The sequence below is a fragment of the Hoplias malabaricus genome, chromosome 14, assembly GCF_029633855.1.
Source record: "Hoplias malabaricus isolate fHopMal1 chromosome 14, fHopMal1.hap1, whole genome shotgun sequence".
NCBI classification, from domain to species: Eukaryota; Metazoa; Chordata; class Actinopteri; order Characiformes; family Erythrinidae; genus Hoplias; species Hoplias malabaricus.
The window spans coordinates 25,770,908-25,793,742 of NC_089813.1; the positions used below are offsets into that span (position 1 = coordinate 25,770,908).

General features: G+C 40.6%; 1 protein-coding gene across 2 annotated transcripts in view; it reads left to right on the plus strand.

Moving 5' to 3' along the window:
* The window catches only part of sema6a (sema domain, transmembrane domain (TM), and cytoplasmic domain, (semaphorin) 6A), a 72,312-nt gene that overhangs the window by 12,480 nt on the left and 36,997 nt on the right, over positions 1-22,835 (plus strand). For both annotated transcript variants that reach the window (XM_066643507.1, XM_066643508.1), the window contains exons 2-3: positions 16,405-16,547; positions 17,925-18,042. In XM_066643507.1, coding sequence (XP_066499604.1) covers positions 16,448-16,547; positions 17,925-18,042 — 218 coding nt within the window. In that variant the 5' untranslated portion in view covers positions 16,405-16,447. The remainder of the gene's footprint in view (positions 1-16,404; positions 16,548-17,924; positions 18,043-22,835) is intronic.

Genomic DNA, 22,835 nt, shown 5'->3' on the forward strand with positions numbered 1-22,835 from the left:
GCATGTTTGAAGTTTCAGGCGGCTTAATTGTACGATAAAAGACACTCTCTGGGTGGGACCCATGGATTCTACACCGGAGCGCTGCTGTACAGTCCAATTATTGAAAGAAAAACCCATGAGCACTACCAGTAATGGGTTATTTTTGAGAGGACGTGCAACAGAAAGCTGAACCATACTCACAGATAGGCCTATTACTTCTCACATTCTTATAAAAGACAGAAAAGACAGTCTTGCTTTTCGTTTTGTCTGTTCTTTTTAAAAGACTTTTTGAAACTGGGTAACATCCATCTGCTTAATGCTTCTGCTTAATGGATATCTTCATCGTGAGTTGGAATTGTAGCCGCTTTTCCTGTAGCTAACCTAGCAACCCTGTTGATTGAGAAGCCTTAGCCTGGCTGCGGGGCAGTAACCTTATGTTTAGAAGTTGTCTGGCTTTGACTCACAGTAAATAAAAAAAACAAAAAAGCTAAAATAGGTGAGAGGGCATAAAGATCAAGGTCAGTGTACAATATTTTATCCTAGGGTGCATACGCATCTGTGTGAGTGTGTGTGTGTGTTTAAGCTCCCTCTATTATGATTATGAAGGATAGAGGGAGATTAACAATATTTCAGGATGTGTGCAAAGCATCCATGCCAGCAAATGGCTCGTCGGGTGTAAGCGGACGAACATGTCCGAATGGAAATCTGCATGACTGTACTGTAAGCTGCTCATTTGCTTAAAGGCATTCCAGCTTGATTGCAGTGGGACCACTTGACTGTTTTGGAGCGAGTAAAAAGGTGAATTGCACATGCGTGTAGATCATAAAGCTTGAGGTCATATCCAGATCTTTAAAAATAATTGCAGATGTCTGATGTGGATTGCTGGAATGCTACAAAGGTTCCTTGGAGTATCTGAGCAGGTCTGTAGCAAGCTAATGTGGCCAAGAGGAATAGTTTCCTTTACATGTGTTTCTCCAGATACTGTAAGGGAATGGGAGTTTTATTGGGGTTGGGGTAAATTAAAAAAAGAAACTCACAGGCAAAGCTCAAAGGCAAAAGAATGTTTTTGTGTGTGTATACATACATACTGGATAACTGGATTGGGAACACCTACCATGTATTTATCAGCTCCACTGACCATAAAGGAGCACTTCATACTTCACTGCATACTTTCTTATCCCCATTTCAGTCTGATCTCCAATTGTTAGGACCCCCACAGGACCACCACAGAGCAGGCATGATTTAGCACTGCAGTGACAGTGTGTGTTGTGCTTGTATGAGTGGATCAGACACAGCAGTGCAAGTGATTTAACATGTTATCCAGGCTGAAACCTCTATTTTCTGATTTCATTGACTGATTTATTGTGTGATATGTTAAAAACACCAACATATAACATATAAAACAGCACTTTAAACCTACATACAATTAGCAGACAGCAATAATGTGTTGTGGCGGCCACCCGCTTGTGTTATACAACGCTCACGCACTTTTGTTGTTGTTGCTTGGTGGTTGATGAGCAAATCCACCTGTAATCTCATTGAGCCCTCGTGATCAGAGTGACGGAGATGGCTACGTAAGACTGCAGCACGTGGGTCAGCATTCGGCAAGGCAAGATCTATCGCACCCTCTCTAATTCAGTGCTGGTTCCTTCTATTTGACTTAGGCCCTTTTTTTTATTCAGGCATGCTGGGGTTGAGGCCATTTGCCTGATTTCTTTCAGTGAAGTGTAGCCATGATTAAGAATCATGAAGGTGAAACAAAGTCTAAAATCCATCTTGTGATGTTCCGTTTAATAGGTCATTGAGGAACAGGAGTTTCGGGTGGTTTAAATGAGCAAGTCTCTTTCAGCATATTCAACACTGGCTCGGAACCATGACAGATAGCATGGAGCTTGACGGCGTGCATGACCTGAAGGAAGTTGTAGGTGTACGGGCCGTTGTGAGGGCCACTCTATTCATGCACCATGTCACCCCATGGGGCTCAGCTAATTGGTGGCCCTGGCTAGGGCCCTATTTTCTAAGGCTTTTCTCACAAAAGCGTCAGCAGGGATCACGTGTTTGCTGGGTGCTGAGAAAAGGGGGCATGAAGGGAAGAGAGGCCCCCCCCCCCCCCGAACAATGCCTCTGTGGGAAGAGCCAGGGGAGCCCTATTGCTGACCGCGGGAGCGAATCATCCCAGTCGTTGGCCTCAACAAGTTATCTCTGACCCACTTGCCCATCCGTGTGTGAAGACCTCCTTTATTCCCCCTTTCGCTCTTCCCCAGCTCGCAACATTTCGACTCTGTTCCTCTTTCTTTTGAAACAAAGTTTGGGGGCGAACAGAAAGATAAGCTCATTCTATAGGTCCCGTACACCTTTCTACATTCTCACCCCAGAAGAAGGAGGATGACGTTGTCTGGAGTGTACTAGGAGCTCCGTATTGATTCCTCCAGCTTGTACAGTCTTTGGCTATGCTTTGAGAAAAAAAAAAATAAATAAAAAAAAGAGGTCATTATTTCTCTTGAATCATGGGCTCTTGGACATTAGTGGGTTTTTAACATACTGGCTATTGATTTGCCCTGGTTAGGATCCTCTGTTAGCTGAGGGATAATGTTTTTAAAGTAATTAACGCTTGCCATTTGAAAGCACACGCAGGGAGATTGAAAAGGGGGACTACAGGAAAGATGGTGATTCAGAGAACGGAAAATGGGTTTACAACAGGTTCATTTCTGGAAGCTCTCTCGTTCTCGTTCTCAAAAGCCAAAGCAGCTTTGAAGTGGGCTTGATCGAAAAAAGGTGTTATGACTTCTAATGAGCTGAATCTGGGAATCAACCTGGTTATGTAATATTTCATATGCTCTACATCTTTTATTGAGTTGTGACTTTGCACGTATTTCATGGCCTAAAGCCACACATTTGAGGATTTAAAACATCTTTTTTAAACACAGGTATATCTGTTCTTTGCTTTACTTCCTGGGTTTTATAACAAATTCACAAGGGCATTCAAACTGACACAGCAAGCCGGCTAGAATCAGTCCATTATTTAGATTCAGTTATGTAGAAAGATGTTCAAAAATACATTTTGAGCCTTAAACCTGGCTGGTCTACTGTTTACTACATAATTATCTGATGCAGCACAATGTTTTTTGGCTGGCTGTCCATGTTTATTTAATTTTCCTTATTCTTCCTTTTGCAGAAAATATGTTGTGTTGTCTTAATTGTGACTGCGTAAAGTTCAAAGGGGTTTATCACCAACAGGTTCTAATATTTCAAATGCAATTCAGTGCATATGGAAAAAAATGAAAGACTTCTCCAGCCTCTATTATATAACAATATATGCACATTTAGCAAAAAGTCCTAGCTAGTTGTAACTAGGCCTATCATAATAGTTACATTATCGAAATATCGACCAATATATTGACATAGCCTCCATACCATGATGACCTTAATAGCCACATTGTGTTTACTTTACTGTGTTTGTTTACATAAGAATGAATGTCACCAATATTTTAACCACTCGCTCTGTCGATTTCACTCGTTATGTCGATTTGTTTGAAAACTGGTTTTTATTTTATTTATGTTTATCTAAATAATCTTTATATGTACAGTTTATAAAAAAAAGATTGTTTGCATTATTTCTGGGACAATATATCAAACAAAACAAATTGGCTATTGTGACAGACCTAGTCATAACGTAATCAGAAATCAACGTCTTGTTGAGAGGAAAAGAAAGTATATTCAGAAGGTTAAAGGTTTTTGTCATTTTGGACTGATTATAAGACATTTGGGTCCCTTTTTTTAGTCACAAACCCACTGCAATGTAACAATTAACAAATTTACTGCGGCGTATATGATTTTGCAGTAAATTTGATCAGTAAAGTGTCAATTGTTTGTCATTTTGTAAAAACTATAATAATATATTTGTCAAATTTAGACGCAGGCTGTGTCTAAGCATGTTTATATGGTCCTATATGTGTGTTTTCTTACATTTTTGTTTCCTTACTTTTGATAAAACATGTGTATTTATATTTATATTATTTTGAATCTTTTTTCGATATGGCAAAGCTGATTCAGATACATCATTTATATAATGTAGATATTGGGAAAACATTTCAGAACAGTAGCTTTGCACCCCCAGGACATACTGATCTTTCAGAAATAGAGAAAAACAACAGGTATGTTATCAAATATTGCTTTAGATTTTGTGTAAAATCCAAACATCTATTGGTTTTAAAGCAGATATCTGCTGATACGGATATGATTTTGATTCTAAGGTATTGATATATAATTGTCTGTATGCACTACAATGCCTACTGCCTTATAAAATAGTACATGGCAATGAAATCTCGCTTTCATTATCAGGCTCTCTTTCTGTAAGTTATAAACCTTTTAAAAACGAGTTTGAGCCTTATTATTGGCATGATTATTTTGGACCAAGGGGTCGATGGTGCCACACAGGTGGTTTTGCGGAAGTCAGCTGTAATGCCTGTTGGTCTGTGTGGGGGGTTGAAAGGGATGCTTTGTAAGCTCAGTAGGCTTTTCCCTATGGGCCTGCTACTGAGTCAAGCAGCTCCGTTGAGGCGGCCGGCTATCAGGCCCAAGAGAGCTATAAACCTTGCGAAGGCCTCCCCCTCAATACTGCTGCTGCCTGTTTTGTGGAGGAGTCAAGTGGGATGTTTCACAGGAATCACAGTGGTTTAAGAAAAGGTGGCCTTTTCTGAATATGGGCAAGCATGCCTATCACCATGGCTGTGGATCAGGCAGTTTCATTCATTTAATTTCAGTAGGCCTCTTTTAATATGCTTTCTTTCCATCATTGGGTGAGGTTGCTGGAGGATTTCACAGCATCTACTCCTTCACCCTTTGCCATTCATTGTCTCAAACCCAGTGAAGGGATTTCATGTATGCATGGTATCAAGCCATGTGGCATGAAAGGCATCGTGTCCCCCTGCCCTCTCAGTCATTACATGGCGCAGTGTAATGAGCCTTAATCAGCGGCAAGTCTGCTGGTGGTGTTTTGTTACAGTTTGGCTAGCATGCAGCGAGTGGGTTTGATTGTGCCGAGGGAACTGCCCTCAATGAGCTTATGTCAAACCTTGATTAGAGACGGAGCAGAGCACGTCACCTTGTTTTTTAAATGCTTAATCGGGGACTGAAGACAATGGAGCCCTTACTTTAACTCAGACACACACAGACACAAACCCACAGCTCACAGTCACTCTGCTTTAGAAACTGTTATTGCTCAGACACAGCCTTCTGTCTCCCATCAGGATCGGCTGCTAAAACCGCCTTTCCTTTGATTCGCCCCTCCATACGTAAAACCTAAATGCTGTGGTTTTGACATGAACTCAGGCTCCACTTCCTCCATCCCGCAGACTCAGTTACCCCTCCATAACTCCTCTGAGTCAACTCACAAGTTACTGTGTAGGATCTTCTCACACATGGCGGGGGGAAAAAGGAGCTTCTGGATGAGAGGCAAGTGAGAAAATCTCCAAAATAGAACGGCCTATGACTAAACATTGACGATAGGTCCTGACTGAAAATGTTAATGGATTCTGCCGTTACGGAGGTGGTCCTAATCGGGTTGAGGGAAGTAAAAGAACAGAGACTTTGATTTGTAGTGCTGGCTGGAGGGGGGCTCTGTTCTCAGCAGATAGAGCCATATCTGAAGGCCCTTCATGCAAAGCTGCCTCTAATCCCCTCAATGAGCCACTCCAGTAGGGATTTACCTGAAATGCTCCATACTGTACCCTACAGTAATTTCGAGTTTGGAAATGCACTCCTGATTTTATTATTTTTTAATAGCATTCATTTATTAATTATTAATGATTAATGATTTCATCATTAAACATGGGCAGCACGGTGGTGCAGCAGGTAGTGTCGCAGTCACATGGCTCCAGGGACCTGGAGGTTATGGGTTCGAGTCCCACTCTGGGTGACACTCTGTAAGGAGTTTAGTGGTTTCTCCCCATGTCCACGTGGGTTTCCTCCCACAGTCCAAAACACAGGTTGATAGGTGGATTGGCGACTCAAACGTGTCCATAGGTGTGAGTGAGTGTGTGTCACCCTGCACCCTGGCGCCCCCTCCAGGGTAGGTTCCTGCCTTATGCTCAGTGATTCTGGGTAGGCTCTGGACCCACTGCAACCCTGAACTGGACAAGTAGTTTCAGACAATGAATGAATGAATCGTTAATCATTTCATCTCAGATTTGGGGGGAGGTTGGCAATTTGTTTGTTGCGGCAAGTTTTAAAAACATACATGCTAAGTCATGACCTTCTCACTGTAAAACATACACACTCTTATTTGAGTTTTTGGTCCATCTACTTTGAGAAAACCAATGATGAATATACATGAATCTTTCTACTGCATGTTTCACAGACAGATACATGAAGCCACCTTCAATCGCTTCACTATGAATATAAACTAAAAAAAGACATTTTACGTGCAGCTGGTCAATGCCATGCTTGTATTTGCTGTATAAAGGCATTGTTCTTTACACGCATTTTATATAATTTTTAAGCAGGAATTATGTGGATCATTTGTCCTTGAGCACTCTCCATATTCTTACTCAATGCATCCAGACTTCTAAAGCAACCACATAGTTAGATCATTACATATGACTTCCAGTCTTTAATGTGAGCTTCATAGAACATTTTCATCAACTCTGGGTGTTAATGCTTAATAAGTCTGTTTTTTTTTCTCAACAAGATTCACATAAATAAAAGTGGTTAATAGTTGTTTAGTAAGGTGCTGCAGTAAGAAATGATTGTTCAGGTTAATAGAGAATTCTTAAAATGTTTTTAAATTTTCTATATACAATTATCGAGGTCACAATTTGTTTCTGAAAGAATATATAGCCATATGATTATTATCAGAATTGACAAGGGAAAAGTTTGAAAAATATGTTTCTTTAAATAGTATTTTGCCATGTAAGTCCTCTGCAAAAAATGTGTTTACAAAAACGTCATCTCTATCTATCAAAACTATCATATTATTTTGTTTGCTGTGTTTCAGATGCTTGGTTACCGCCCCGATCTGTATACAAGTCTGACTTGTATACAGATCTAGATCTGAGAATACTGTATTCTTGTTCTCCCATTTCCTTATGCTTGATGAATACATGAGCAGGATTACATACGGAACCCAAATAGTTTGACATCAGTTTTAAGCAAAATCAACTTATTTTTTTGATCTGAAACCAACTGCCAGACATTGAGAGTCCAAGCAAACTTCCTTGGAATAGATATGCTGGAGCCTTAGTGGCTATGCCAGTTTTATGGGTGTGGTATAACTAACTGAGAGATAAAAGACTCTTGTGAATAAACTAGTGAGTGTGACGGCAGACAGCAGCTGATGCTTCATGGCTGGACTCATTAGTTGAGTGGATATTTGAACCTAAGCGCTCTCGAAGAGATAGTAGCTCTTCAATTCCATTAGGGTGCTGTACATTATTCAGCTAACTCATTAATCAAATTTTCTTGTGGATTTAAAGCACTTGACAACCTAAAACATACCGAAAAAAGGAGACAAAAAAAGCCAGACTGAAAGCTTTCCATCAGTCTGCCTTTGTGAGAATGACAGAGGGCACGATAGTTCATTGCAGCTGAGCTCATCTATGTGGATATTGTGTCTGCTTGAGCAGACTCAAAAACGGTCCGCTTATCTCAAGGCTGAGATAGAGAAACCAGCATTCACTCACCAATAATAAACTGCATCAACAGAAGGAATAGAAATGAAATGTTAATGTGGGGGGGCACTTAGGACCGTGGCTCATTTGGGGCCTATGATAGTAAGGTCACTGCAGGGGGGAAAGCAATTTATTCTGGAAGAGAAATTTATGTTTTGTTTCACATGCTGCTTCATTGAATGTAAAATTGGGGTGTGAAATTGTTGGTGGGTTCCTCATGTTCAAGAAAAGTGTATTTCTCATGTTTTTAAGTCTGCAAAGAAAAAATATATTTTCTGTGCAGAATGTCCTTTTTTCTTCAGGGATTTCTGCTGTAACGCACTGCGACATGACTGAAACTTTCTGCTCAGTCTATATCTCCAACACTTTTAAAATCTGAGGAGAAATCTGCGTGCAAGATTAGCATTCGTAGTTTTCCACTCCGTGATACTACATGTGGTGGTTCATCAGTGCTAAATTATGGTAATCAAAAGAAGTTAGCTATCATTACTAATAAGGAAATAGCTTTCTACCCTGTTTAAGTGGAATAATTTAAACATGTAAATCTTTTGATTCGGTAGGAAATGTTCTTAAGGCACTCCAGGCCAGAATTCAAGTATTTTTCTTTTTTTTTTTTATGGTGTGCTCTTTAAAATGTCTTGTTTTGCCACCAGGGATCCTTTAGGGCCGCCGCACACCCCCCCCCACACACACACTCCCCCCTTCCGCTTAAAACGAAAACTTCCACTTTGCTATATCAGGATATATTTGGTGAAGTCTGGGGTATAAGCTCCTTTAGTTGTGCTGTTTATTTTGCACCCGGTGAGGGTTTTAGCTGAAAGGATCCGTAATCCTCACACCAGGCAATCTGCACTGAGTTGTTGCTGACAGGTCTGAGTTTCCTTTGTGTCTGAGGAGTCGTGCTTGAGAGAGATAGGTTCTCGTCAGGCCATGGCTGACTGTTTAAGCCCTACCCACTTTCTCCCACGGAGCCTGACGTTTTCATGCCTATAGGCTTTTTTCGCTTCGGAGCCTACAGGTACCAGCTGCCATTAGCGTTTTAAGAATGTTAGCATAGGCAAGAACTAATAATATAGCCCATCGTTTTTGCATTGGAAATGCTCACACAAGCACTAGGCAAATACTTTATACTTGCCAAGCACAGGCTACATGCGAACATACACAGGTTACATTCAATGATAACCATTCATTTGCAGTGCATTTCTTGTGGAGAAAATGTAAATGAGTTTCAATGAATCAAATGTATTTTTACTTTCTTTATTTTTTTTTTTCAGGTGAGCACAAGCATTTCAAATTAGCTGCAATTATTCAGAGCCTAAAACTGTATTACAGACTCTGACAAATGGGCTGCAGCAGCCTGCTCTAATGTTAGATTTCTGCTCGCGTAATCCACCTGATTAAATTTATGGGGTTGTTTTTTGCTTTGTGCTTTACCTTGCAGCTAGACAACAGCACTCCCCTATACCTCTGAACGAAACATATACCAGTGATCTATAGCAGCACTGCTGAAATTAATGGGGAGTTTCCATTAGAAAAATTGCACGACACAGCTGATAAAAGGACTAGGTAATCAAAAATATCTTCTGATGCTGCAATGAAAATTAGATATTGAAGAACCGTCATCTGCCCTTAGGTGGAGTTTCTCCAGGGAGAAAGAGATATATTGGAACTCCCTACGGAGAGTGAGGAAGCAATGGGAATGAGATGTTGTGAAGAAAAGCTTCCATGTAGATGCTATTTCATTTACCACTAGCACGCTTCAAAATTGCACTTGAGCTCTCTGCTGTCTTCCGTTGTGGTTTGAAAACCTTGAATCCATGGTGATCTGCTGCATGCATGTTATTTGTCAACACATGCATAATTAGAGTCGTGGGTGGCTACAGTTACAATTATCCCATGTAGCAGGTTCTTACAGTGTGTTGAGCATGCAAACACTGTTGCCGGAGGATAAAGCCAGACAAGCACCCGAGTCTCTTTACATCAGAACAAAGGAAGCAGCAGCCCTGGCCTGCTTCTCTGGCTTCAATTTCAACTTCAACCTTTGCCTTCTTTCATGCTAAGGAGACGAATGCATAATTCATAATTCAGATGTATGCAACACTGTGCATATGTTGAGATTTTATATACCAGCGGGGAAGACAGCAACAAGCTGTGCTTGAACTAGAACTGCACTGTTCTGATTTGGCCTGCCTTTGAGCTACATTCATTTGTAGAAAACTGTATGCGATGCACAGACGACTCATATCTTGCTTTGTTGCTCATGCCGTTTGTGGGAATTTAGCTACTGATTGACTTGGCCTTTAGCAGGTGAGGGTCACTGGTAGAGTCTTTAGAGAGCTCTATCCTATTAGGAAGAGCTCTGCAAGTCCAGGGCACAGGTCTGGGCCACGTTTCTTTAGTCGTCTTCAAAGCTTTTAGCAGACTGATCTCTCTCTCTTCTTTAAAGAAGGCAAACAAGCTAGTTGCATTCACAAATAGCATTTTTCATGTATTGGATTGAACTTGTGCCCAGGGATTCTGGGTAAGCTTCAGGCCCATGGCAACACTGCTCAGGATGACGCAGTTATGAAAAATGAGTGAATGAATGACTGTACCAAATTGACATTGCCACCATCAACATCCAACTCTTAAAGTAGATTGCACCAGTAGCGCATAGAGTTTGGGTTGAAGAACTGGAATGCTTTTGGATTCCCATTAGTGTCCAGCTGAGAGGAGTAACACGAGTGTTGCCTTACTCACTCGCAGCCCATCAAAGGATTAGTATTCTCCTCTGCCTTGGCCAGCATGCCAGTTTGCAGTGAACTGGAGAGCATAATTCTCCAGAGCCAAGAAACTGACCAAACGCCAAAACCACAAGCAATTGAAATCCAACTGGTCCAGACGAATTACAGAAAAAAAAGAAGCATATAGTACATTGCAAAGTGTTGTACAACTGACTGCTCGATCCTAATGAAAACATAGCAAAAGAAAGACAAGTCTATTGTTTGCATCTAAAGTTAGCTTCTCTTTTGTTTAGGCATTTAGTTTCTTACCATTCTTTGCTAAAACCTCCACATGAAAGAAAAAAAAAGGTTGTTGCTTGTAGCACTGTTCCTTGGCAAAAGGAACAATTTGAAGTGTCAGAAATGCTTGGAGTGTTTTGGCACAAAGGCAGTGGCACTAGAACAGAGAAAGGTACAGAGGGGCTCTAGTACTGCAGCGTTTGTAGAAAGGCCTGTTATTGAGACCCTCTCAGCATGTGTTCCACTTACAGTCGAATGCAGTGTTTCTGTTTCTTCTAGTGCATTTAAATTAATTCTGACATGGCTGTAAGTAGCGCTACACAATATTTTGTTCAATATCTTTTGCAGCATTATTCTATGAAATGTGATATTACAACAGTCTGCAAAACATGCACTTAGTAGATGAGTGCTCTAAGTAATGAACAGTTTCTATCATGTCAGTAGAGACACTGTGGTCAGTAATTTTCTAATCTTTCGTCTACAGAATAAATATGTGTACATGTGTCTGTTGTGCAGGCCTGTTTTTAACCATGTCATGTTTAAGTGTTTTGTTGTCAAAGTGAAGTGAACAATAGCAAGGCAATATTTGATCAAATTAAATTTGGATATGACCCATAGTTCCCCCTAGTTTTTTTTTTTTTTTTTTTTTTTTTTGTGTGTGAAACAAATACAGTACAAAGAAATAAGAAATTGCCAAGGCAATTTTGAGTCATGGAGTTTTAGTTTTACCTAAACTGCAATGTTGTCCTTTTCTTTGTATATTTATGTCTGGAAAATGCAGTTTATGCACAGGAGCATTTTAGTTTTTTTTAACAGGAAATTGAATGGATAAGCCACTCAGCTAGTCATGTTGGCATACATGTCATAATGTCTGATATCGTCATTCATTACTTTTGCGTAAAGTATTGAAAGCAGATGAATGGCGGTGGCGTGAATGGAGCGCAAGATATGATAAATGGATCAAAGTGAGGCAGGATATGATTTCCAGCCTCTCTCTTATCTTTAATAAATTTCTGTTATGCCCTCTCAGCCCGCTGCAGTCGGCTCCAACCTGATTGAATTGGGTTGTCTCTGTCGGGCCCTGCTGATTGACGGGAATGGAAAAGGTTCTGATATTTAAATGCAAAATCTCATTCTTTCTTCAGACCACTGTTTGAAGCAACAGTTGGGGGCCTTTATACATGGTTTATCAGACAAAAGAACCAAAGACGCCTCTAGTTCACCAGGGTCAAATTAACTGCTGTTACACTGACTGTTGCTAGTAAAACCTTTCTGATCTGAAAGCCACTTCACCTACTGGTGACATTCACGATCTTAATAAAAAAATTCTGAAAAGACGTTTCCTCACATTTGCTACCTCTGCGGTTAGTTTTTGTGCTCGAAAACAGGTCTGATGTGTTTACTAAATCCCAGTGTCTGTAAACACGTAAAAAATTCAGTGTCTCAGTTCGGTATGCTAGGTCTTCTGTCTCTGCTCATGGCTGAGAAACAGCATGTACAGATTTTTAAAGACCTCCAAAGCATGTACTGAATAAGGATATTGCTCTATTCCTGCTCCATAGGGGTGTAATATTGATTTACTTTTGTTATAGATAGAACTGACTCTAAATTCAGGCTAACTGCATGAAAGTAAACACAGATCGAATGTGCTACAAAACTAAACAACTCAAGTAAATAATTAGTGGCAATTCAAACAGTGAATAAATGTTTACAGCTAGTGAAACTAGCTAGCTAATCACATACCTCTTTTTTTAACTTCTTACATGCCCTTCCGCCATAAAAGTCATGGAGAACTGAACATAAACACACCAGAGTGTATAAGGTTACCCCACAATCGTAGACGTTGTCATTTTATTCAAGATGGGAATTATATACGTTTCATTTTGTCCACCACAGCCATGTTTTTTTTTTTCCAGCTTCTGACATCACTAACAAAATAAGCTCTTCTGGGACGGGGTGGAAAAGCTTCATTTATCCAGCATTTCAATTACAGGTCACATCATCAAATGTTGCTTTAATTAATTCCAGCCTGAAGCGGAAACGCCCACCAACGGTAAGCCTTTGAAGTGCTGATCGATTGTAAATCAGATCATTAGGCCGATGTGACATTTGTCTGGAGCTATGCGCAGAAAGCCACGGGCTGCTACCATGAGCCTCTCGGTTTTCTGGTACCTCCAGACAGCGGGTGTTTTCTGGCACCAGGCTGACATGAAGCTGTTCCTGCACTCTAAATTACTCCTCTGTCACTCAACAGCAGCTTGTTTATCAGCCCAGCTCTCCACACTTCATGTTGAAGAAGTGGACTGCATGTCTGTGGTTATTCAATTAAATCTTCACTGACTGAACCAACTGTGTAGCTAGCTTGATTGCAGGTTGGTACAATTTATTTTGTGTTGGACGAAGATCATCATGTTGTTGCATCTGATTTAACTCATTGCTGGAGTGGTGTATGGTACACAGAGGATGAACAGTCATTAAGAGGTGTGTAGTGCTTGTAAATGTGCATATAAATGTGTGAGCGTGTGTGTTCCAGTCTCCAGCCTTATTTCCGCTGAGTTTTACTACCTGCCACACGTTTCCTCCCAACATATGGAGTAATAAAGCTACCTTCTTTATTCTTACAGAAACAGATAGGTTTCTGTCTCTAGATGCTTGTCCACTGTTCAAATAAAATGTGACATTATTCCAGGCCTATGATTTTTAACATCAGATATGAAAGGAGTAAAGCTTTATAATCCTCAATAAACGTTCATATACGCTCATGTGTAAGAACTGTAAAAATTCAATCCAAGTTCTCACATCTTTTCATTAGCTGAACAAAATATAGCATCTTATCCATACTATTTCATGTAGTTTGAAGCTGTTTGTCCCCCAAAGCTGGTGTAATATATCCTGACTTTATTTTCACCTAGCTAGTATATGTAATTATTGTTCCTTGTGTCAGAAAATGATAAAGCACTTTTCAAGTCTTGGTTTTCACCTTAGTGTAGCAAATGCTCCATGGCCCTAAATGAGGCTCTTTTAGATGTACCTTGAGGGCTATTCAATTACCTGAGAGTAATTATTTGGCGCAGGTAGTAATTACTTTCCAAGAGTCACTGCTGTCTATTCTGTGAGGCTGTAAACATCATCTTCACAACGATCTTTTTCAAACGTATAATCGCTCCTCTGTGTGTTGAGATGTGCTCGGCTACAGTGTCTGCAAATTTTTGCACATTATTTTTTTTTTTAGTTAGTTAAATTGATAATTTCGTGAAAAAAAAAAAACCCCACAAACAATAGAATTAACTTTTAGCTGAAAGACCATAACAAAGCTATGTCTTCTTGGTTTTCCAGAGTCAGATTTGTTTTTGTTTGTTTTGCTTAGAGATCATTTTTAACTAAAAATGGAAGCTTAAAAGGAATGTTCACAATTGTGGGGAAACTCGGATCTCTTTGGTTGTTTACATTCGGAAGCTAACTGTCTTTTAAAGTGGAATGGTGTGTTTGAGAGGAAAAGACCAACTGTTGTTTGTACGTGGCCGAAACTGAACTTGCCGGATAATTTATATTCACTGTTTGAATTACCACAGATGCTAATTGGTAATGAGTTGATTAATTTTGTAGCACTTTCAGTAATGCAATTAGCCATCTTCTGAGTTTGGAGACATTTCCACCACAAAGGATCCAAAACTAAAACTAAGTCAATATTACCCACCTATGGAGCAGAATAAAGCAATGTCCTTGTTTTGGTTCATGTTTTTCAGCGTTTACCTAAAAATACTCCAGTTGTCTATGAGAGAGTGAGAATGAATACCGGGTGAGCCAGTTTGTTAATTTGCTGATTTACAGGCACTGGGGCTTCGTAAGCACATTAGACCTCTTTCAAGCACACGATGAGTGTGGAGAGCTATCAAATGGTGAGGAAACATTTTGATCACAATCATGAACTGTTTTAAGTCCCATATTAGCATGGTATTAAATAATAACAGGATAAGCTAGCAAATCATACTGGTAACATGATTTCTGACACAATGTGACATCTATGAAAATGCGCAAAAAATACGTTGGCAAGATTAAAATCCAAATCACAGCTATTCGGAAGTCTGCTTTTTAATGTTTTCTTATTGGATTGAGACAAGTCTGTAACTATAAACGCATTTTGCCTGATGTTAATTGGCATTCATAAATTTGATGTTTTGCTGAAATATTGCTTTAAATTATAAGTGGTATTGGGAAAATATATATTACAAACAAAATACATAACGGAATTAATGGCTCTATTTAGTTGTCTTTATCGTCACGCTGAATTTGCCGCATATCTGTCTAGTGGACCTGCTCTCAGTACACTCTGCTGTGATTATATTTACATTGGCCTGTCCTGCCTGAGGTCTGACATGGCCTGTGTTTTGTGCAGGTCATCAATCACACGGTCATCCAGTGTCAACCCAGCCAAGGTAGGCTCAAAACAATTACAGGCACCGAGATAGTTGTTTACGGAACTGTGTGGAAAGTGCTACAATCATCCCATCATAGGCGTAGGGCATAGTCCTGTGGTCCTTTTTCAGACGTCTTTTGTTATATACTCTTGATGCACACACTTAGAGATAAAGTACATAGAGTGTATGTGTTGGAGAGCCACACTCTCTCTTCCATCAAGGTTGTTTCCTAGGATTTCAGTTGCATGCCCCTTGCTATTAAGGGAATCTGAGCAGTGAATAGTGTTTTCACTCAGCACTCTGAATGGGATTCACAGACACATGGAAAGAGTGCGCTCTCTCTCTCTCTCTCACTTACCCACTTCCCTCCCCTTCTCTTCTTCACTTTCTTCTTCCTCCCTCTGTTTGCTGGCACCACTCTGCTGCAGAGATGACTAGCAGGAGAGTTGGGAATTGTGTGTTGGGTCCAAACAATGCTAAAAAAAAAAAAAAGCAAAAACAAAGAAGCCCTCTGTTATTCACCCGGCTCGACTTTGGGTTTAAGAGAATTAAATGGTCAACTCTGATTGTGTTCTGGACTTGCACTAATTATCTGCCCTGATTTGTGGGGGTGATTTGTTGCTACAGCGCCCGAGGAAAATCAGGGAGGAATAAATACAACGGCAGGGCTGTAGGTTGCCATAAATCTGCTCAACAGAGCAGGGCCCAGGTTCTAGATTGTGGAAGTAATGCAAGACAGGCTGCTTTGAGGATCCTTTCTGCTCTAATCATATAAGCTTATTCTATTCATTTATCTTATTAGCCTGGATCCATGCTTGTTAAAAAACAAACCCACAACCCTCCTATCCTCAGCAACAACAGGTCTGCCTCAATCTCAGCCATCGATCTATGACGCATATTACTGAGCTAATCCAATTAATTATTTTGCTGGCAAGGCAGGATTGCGAAGTCACTGTTAGTCCGTATATCTATGGCTCATTTCTGCACGTGGCCGTGAGACAGTATTGGCCTTTAGAACACTGATAGGGAAATGGCAAACTGATATGGCTTCTAATTAATCAGAAAGTTTTTACTTTGCTGTGAGCATGTCACACACACCAGATGAATTTCTGTGACGGTTTATCTGAATCAATATAATCGGCTGATCCATGGAATACAATCATTTTGGTAAAAATACTGAACATGTATCTTAAAGGAATGCAGCAACATAATTGATGTATAATATTTTTTTCCATGTATTGTACAGCCCTACTGTAGTATGAGACTAAACAATGAACTATTTCAATGAGATATTTCTAATGCTTCTCTCTCTCTCTCTCTCTCTCTCTCTCTGTGCAGGCTGAAGTAAAGTAGTAATCAGGAGCCAGTAGGCAGTGCAACAATGAGGTCGGAGGCCTTGTTGCTGTATTTCACCCTGCTGCAGATAGCTGGGGCCGGCTTCCCAGAGGATTCAGAGCCAATCAGTATTTCACATGGCAACTGTGAGTAACCAGGAGCTGCTGGAAGAACGTCTGCACCTCTGTGTTCCTTATTCGCCTCTCTCTCTCTCTCTCACCCATTTGCCTTGTCCCAGTGTATATCCAATTCTTCTCTACATTCTCACACTTGTACACATTCTTACTATGCTACCCCCCCTCTCTATTTGTCTTGTCTCCTGTCCTTATGTCTCATTCTCACTTTCCCACTCATATTCATATACTCCCCTCCCATACACTCACCCCTTCTCTTTCTGTTTCCTTGTTCTCTTACTTATCCTGTCTCTCTCTCTCTCTCTCTCTCTCTCTCTCTCTCACACACACACACACACATGCACACGCACACCAAATCACTCATTCATTTGACCTGTCTTTCTTTATCTGACTCATTCTCTCACTTTATCATTAATATATATTTCTTATTGGATATCAAACACAGTCCTCTCTCACTCTCTCGCTCTTTCTTGTCATCTTTGTCTCCCTCTCTTTCTTGTGTGTGGGGTTGTATAAACACATTATCTTGTCCTGTTTTTTGATTATTCTTTTTGAAAGTCTTTATTTTCTATTATTTAGTATTTTTGAATTTTGGTATTTCTCTTTAAAACATGATTTAAATAAAAGGGGGTGTAAAATCAAGTCTCTATTTCTCTCTTTCTCTCTCTCTCTCACCAATCACTCACTCATTTGACCTGTCTCTCTTTATCTGTCTTATTCTCTTACCTTCTCATTAACATATATTTCTTCTTGGATATCAAACAGTGCCCCCCCCCCCCCTTCTGTCCCTCTCTCATTTGCCTTGTCTCCTGTCCTTGTGTCTCATTCTCGCATTCCCACTCATTTTCATCTCCTCTCCTCCATTTGTCGAACACACATTCTCTCTTTCTTTCTACCCTTCCTTTTTCTCTTACTCATCTTCTCTCCCTCCCTACTTCTCTTTCTCTGATTCTGTCTCTTTCTTCTCTTCATCACACCACCCCCCCCCTGTTTCTTTCTCTCTCTTACTCACTCACTCACACCTGCTATCCTCTCTCTCCTTGCAGTGTTTGAAACTGAAATATGATTCATTGCCCAGGGAAGCACACAAGAAAATGTGAACTTAAAATGCTATTTGAAATGGAGTCTTTCTGACATCAAAGGATAATCCTTTATTTTTCCTGTCAAAGCTTAAAGCCCTATGTAGAAGACTAACTGCTATATGGGGCACAGAGATATAGAGTGCATTTTGCTTCTTCTTCTTTTTTTTTTTTTTTTTCGTTTTCACCCTTTCTCTCTCAGTGAACTCAGCTCAAACTACCACACTGTTTGATGGTGTACCACTCTTTGTGCAGTATGGAGTTTTTATTTTGCTACTATGTTTAAATTTACTTTTCCACTTTATTTCAGATACAAAACAGTACCCAGTGTTTGTTGGGCACAAACCAGGAAGGAACAATACACAACGGCACAAGCTGGACATTCAGTTGATCGTCACAACGAACCGTACTCTTTATGTAGCTGCAAGGTCAGTTTGCTTATACTCTAAAACTTTTGGGCCGAGGAATTTTTGTGCCAGAGGCTCCAACCCACAAGACTTCAAGAGCGCCTCATTCTCACACGGCCGTAGCAACCAGCTTTCCTTTCCCGTTGACCGAAATACATTTTAAACACGTATTGACATAAAGCAGCACGTTGTCAAAACATTCCCAATACACAAAGTTAATCAGCATAACCGCTCACGGAGCAATAATTATACAGTACGACCACGCAAAAAACTATGCCAACATTCCTCCATAGGATAATAATAAAACCGCCAAGTGAGAAAAACACTGAATTAGAGGATGGACATATTGGCAGTTGTGAGAATGAGCAAGCTAGCTCTAGTTTGTGGCTGATATATGGGATGTGTGGGCTCTCTTTTGCCGCAGAAATGGGAAAGAAAAACTCTTTCCTTTTTTGTCTCATGGGTGTTGTGCGACAAAGACATCAGCCAAATGAAACGGTAACGTTACCCAGCCATGCTACTGTATCACACAAGCACTGACAGCAGATAGCTGAGTGTGTCCCAGTTGCTGGCTTTTGAATACAGAAAGAAACTGGAAGCTGATGAGAGAAGAGCCATGGGCATTGCACACACACACACACACACACACACACACACCCCAACATGCGTTTATTCAGCCAACTAGATGCTCAATAGGAGATAAGGGTCCTGTGGATTGGCGAGCCATCACAAACGGCCCGTGCATCATCTATTGTGTGGCCAAGCATTGTGGCATCCTCCACGGTGGCAGGATACTAGTTTTAGCGCATGAGATTTATTTAATTCGGTTCATTGTGTCTCGCCCACAGATGGTCAGCAGAGATGCGGTCCAAAAGCAGATGCTGTTTGTGAATGGCTTCAAATCATTTGGCTTATCATGATGTCCAGTGATTAAAATGCTAGCCAGGCTGGCTGTGACAAAATTCTACAAAACTGGATTTGGTTAAACAAAAAGATAAAAAAAAGAATCGTGTGATTATTGGCAGTAATGAAGGGCCAGCAGATGCTGTAAATAGCATTTAGAAGGAGGGTGAATTACTTACCCACAAAAGAATTCAATTAGTTTATTATGGGATAACGTGTCATGTGACTTATGCAACGTTATTTATAAACACAAGGGCTTGTATACTACATTTGGGTAATGCTGAGCTGGTTTGAAATCTCTCAAAACATTTTCAAATTGTATAGAATTAAATCAAGACCACTTTATTTTGTTACAGAATCTTGAAACAATTGTGTGTTTGGGTGAAGCGTCACAACTATAGGTTGCCTTTTTGAAAACAGGGGTGGTGCATGATTCTGTGTGCTGTTGTGGCTAGCTGGGATTGACCAGCATCCGGTGGTAATTAGGCTGCAGTCTTGAAGTGCTAACATTCAAGGCAGCATGGTTTTGCCCCATGTTTACGCAGACTGGCTGGTGTCGGCCAGACGCAGTGATCAGAGGCACAGAAAGCAGACACTGCAGATTAGCCCAGTTAAGCTCCTTGCTGGTGTCTACTTGCTGGGACGATTGGCCAGTCTCTATCAAGGCTGCCAGTAAGTAGAAAGCAGAAGATACTATTGGTGGTCCTGATGCATGCATGCAAGCACATTCATGAAGGTAGAAGATTATAGTAACAAATATTCACTCAACAGCTTTTTAAAAAAACCAAAAAAAACTACAAGACCCATAAATTAGTTAGATTTGCTATAACGAGTTAACATGGCTATTTACCTGTGGTATTCCTGACCAGGGGCATAGCACCAAATTCTGGGCCCATGTGGCACCCCCCAACTCCCTCACCACCCCTCAACCACCAAACCCCTTTGCCTCATTTATTTATTTTTTTGTCTCTTTCCTGCCTCTCTTTTCATTTCTTCCATAGCACGGATACAATGTGCACTGCCGATTTAGCAGAATGAGCGCGAAGTTAAATGTGCGTAGTTAAAAGTGGTAGGGGAAAATCAGGCAGGTACCAGGTAACAAAAAGTGAGTAGATTTGAGTAATGTAGGTGTCATGCAGTGGAAAAGTCTATAAGTTACCCTATGTGATTATATGTGATTTACTGCCATTGTAATACACTTCAAATGGTTTCATACACCAAAAAAAAAAAAAGAGTATTGAAACCCTTTTTGGTGCTGTACATAACATCTTTATATAAAAAAAAATAAATCAATGTGAAAAAAAAATCAATTGAACCAAACATTCAGATTGTTTGAATGTTCCAATTATAAATTGGAGTTTAATTTTGTACTTAAACATTGCTTTTACATAAGAATTTTCAGATTTTAATCAGCTCTGGCTCGTAATGCTGAATGATTACATCTGAAAATGCCTGCCAATTTTTCATACACCTATAAAAATATTTAAAACACTAGGTTAGATGAAACGAATTGGCTACTGTAGACTATAAGCTATTTAATATTGATAATGAAAAATTTAGGCTGAGGTAATGCCAATTGTAAATTTATGATGCACACCACCGCCCTGGGTCATGCTACGTGCAGGGCATTGTCCACATTCTATCTACCCTGTCCATGGCTCTCCATGGCAACCACTCCCACCATCCTCCATTGGGAGCCCCCACAGCAGGCTGTGTGAATGGGCCACTGGTCCATAATGGAATGCAAGTCCAGTCCTAAAAGCTTGCTGCCTGTTGATCTAGGCCAGCTCTTGAGGTGTGAGAGCCTTCAATTCATCCTCTGGCATCAAATCCTGTTAAAGCTCCGCTAATGACGTGGATTATGCTACCTCCACTCTCAATACACTTATTTGCCCACAGCAGTTTGCTACAAGGAAATGATTCCCCAATGCCATGCTCAATGAAACAGCAGTCAGCCCACTTTACCCTTATTAAGGAAGGTATTCCTATTGTTGCTGTTTGTTTGGGCTTCGACTTGCAATTTTTGCTTTTTTTTTTTTTTTTTTTTTACCAAATTATTGACTAAACTGCTGCTGTACTCTCCTCTGCTTTGCACTTTACCTTCCTTTGCCATTGACCAGTGGTGGACAGTAAGAAAGCACACCTGCACTTTTTTTTACTGCACTTCATATTTATTTCTTCAAGTATCTATTTAAATATTTGGATTTTTTTTTAGATTTACTTTCTCTCCACTATATTTAAAAATTAAGTGTTCTACTTAGTCACTCTCTTTAAGTACCTGAATCTGTGTGGGTTTCCTCCAGGTGTTCTGGTTTCCTCCCACAGTCCAGAAACCCATGCTGGTAGTTATTCAATGGTGTCCACTAGTGTGAGTATGTAAGTGATTTCAAGAGTGGATGATGTCCTGTCATAGACTAGGGGCCTGTCCAAGTTGTGTTTCTGCCTTAACTGCCCCTCTGGGTCTGGGGATGGCTGCCCGCTGCTCTGTGTGTGTGTTCACTGCTACAGATGTCTTAAATGTGGAAGAAAAATTCCATTGTACAATGATAATTAAATGGATGTTCATGTTAAATGATTCTGGGTAGTCTCTGGATCCACCGTGACCCTGAACAGGATAAAGAGGTTATAGATAATGAATGAATGAATGAATGAATGAATGAATATTCTACATTCTATTCTAGTACTGTCTGAAAGACTCTGTGAAATAAAACCAGATTTTCCAGAATATCTTGAAACAATATGTTGCACATGTGGGATATATTTAAAGCCACATGCCTGATTTCCCAGGAGCTTGGATTGACAATGATTTTTTTACCTTCTCCATAAACAGAAGACACTAGAGGAGAATTTAGGATTGTTAGAATTGCTCAGAATACAGATGACCTTTGAGATTTTAGTACATCAAAAACACATGCTTTCATGCTCAGCTTGAAAAAGAGTAATGTTTTAGGAGGGGTACCTACTATCACACAAGTGCTGAATTTGTGTTGTCTGCCAATGCCACCAGAATTAGGTTCTTCCTTTGTGGCAAAATTATATGGAATTTAAATTCCACAAATTATAAGGAATGCAGCATTTAACATACTGTACTGCAGTTATTTTTTAAAGACACTGACACACAAATTTAAGTCCATGAATAGATTTCATCTTCATTTTTATTACCAGCTTGTGAACTAATCATTGTTGCCCTATTGCTTGTGTGTAATGTAAGATTCAACCAGACAATGTACGGCATCACCCAGCCATCCAAGTCTAGTTATGAAGGGGGTGAGTGGAAATGGGGGATAGGGTGAATTTAGATAGGTGCGGGGTGCATACTAACGAAGTCCCCCCCCCCCAACCCCATGCCGTCAGAGAGCGAGATTGTTTTACAAAAGGCCACCAGATGGACCGGCACTGGCCTGTAGTCACCCCCGAAAGAAACGGGGTGTTATGAAAACCACATTCCTCAGCACAAAGGCTCTCTGTTCTGCTGGTGGATGGCCAAGTCCTCTTCCACCAGCCCTGCCCAAGCACAACACACCCTAATATCAGATCCTCCACAGAGAAGTGATACAATCAGACCACGCCGAAGTTTCACAGCACCTCGGGCACTGTGACCGAAATGGCACACGATGCTGCCCACGAGGTTTTGAGTGTTTGCTTGTGGCTAGCTCCCGATGCCTTTGTTTGTTTGTCTAGGCCAGAGCTCACTCGCTCAGCTTGAAAGATGCTCCACACTCACAACATGTGCTGCTTTGCAGCTGGTCAAAGAGCTGAACTTTCAAACGACATCACAGTTGTTAGCCTCTCTTAATAGGAAGGCTGGGGAGCCGGAGCCAGCAGGACACAAGTGTGGACTCTGAAAGATGTGGCCACAGGTGCAGCTGGTGTTTGAACTAGTCATGTTTGCACAGTGACCGCTTGCAGTA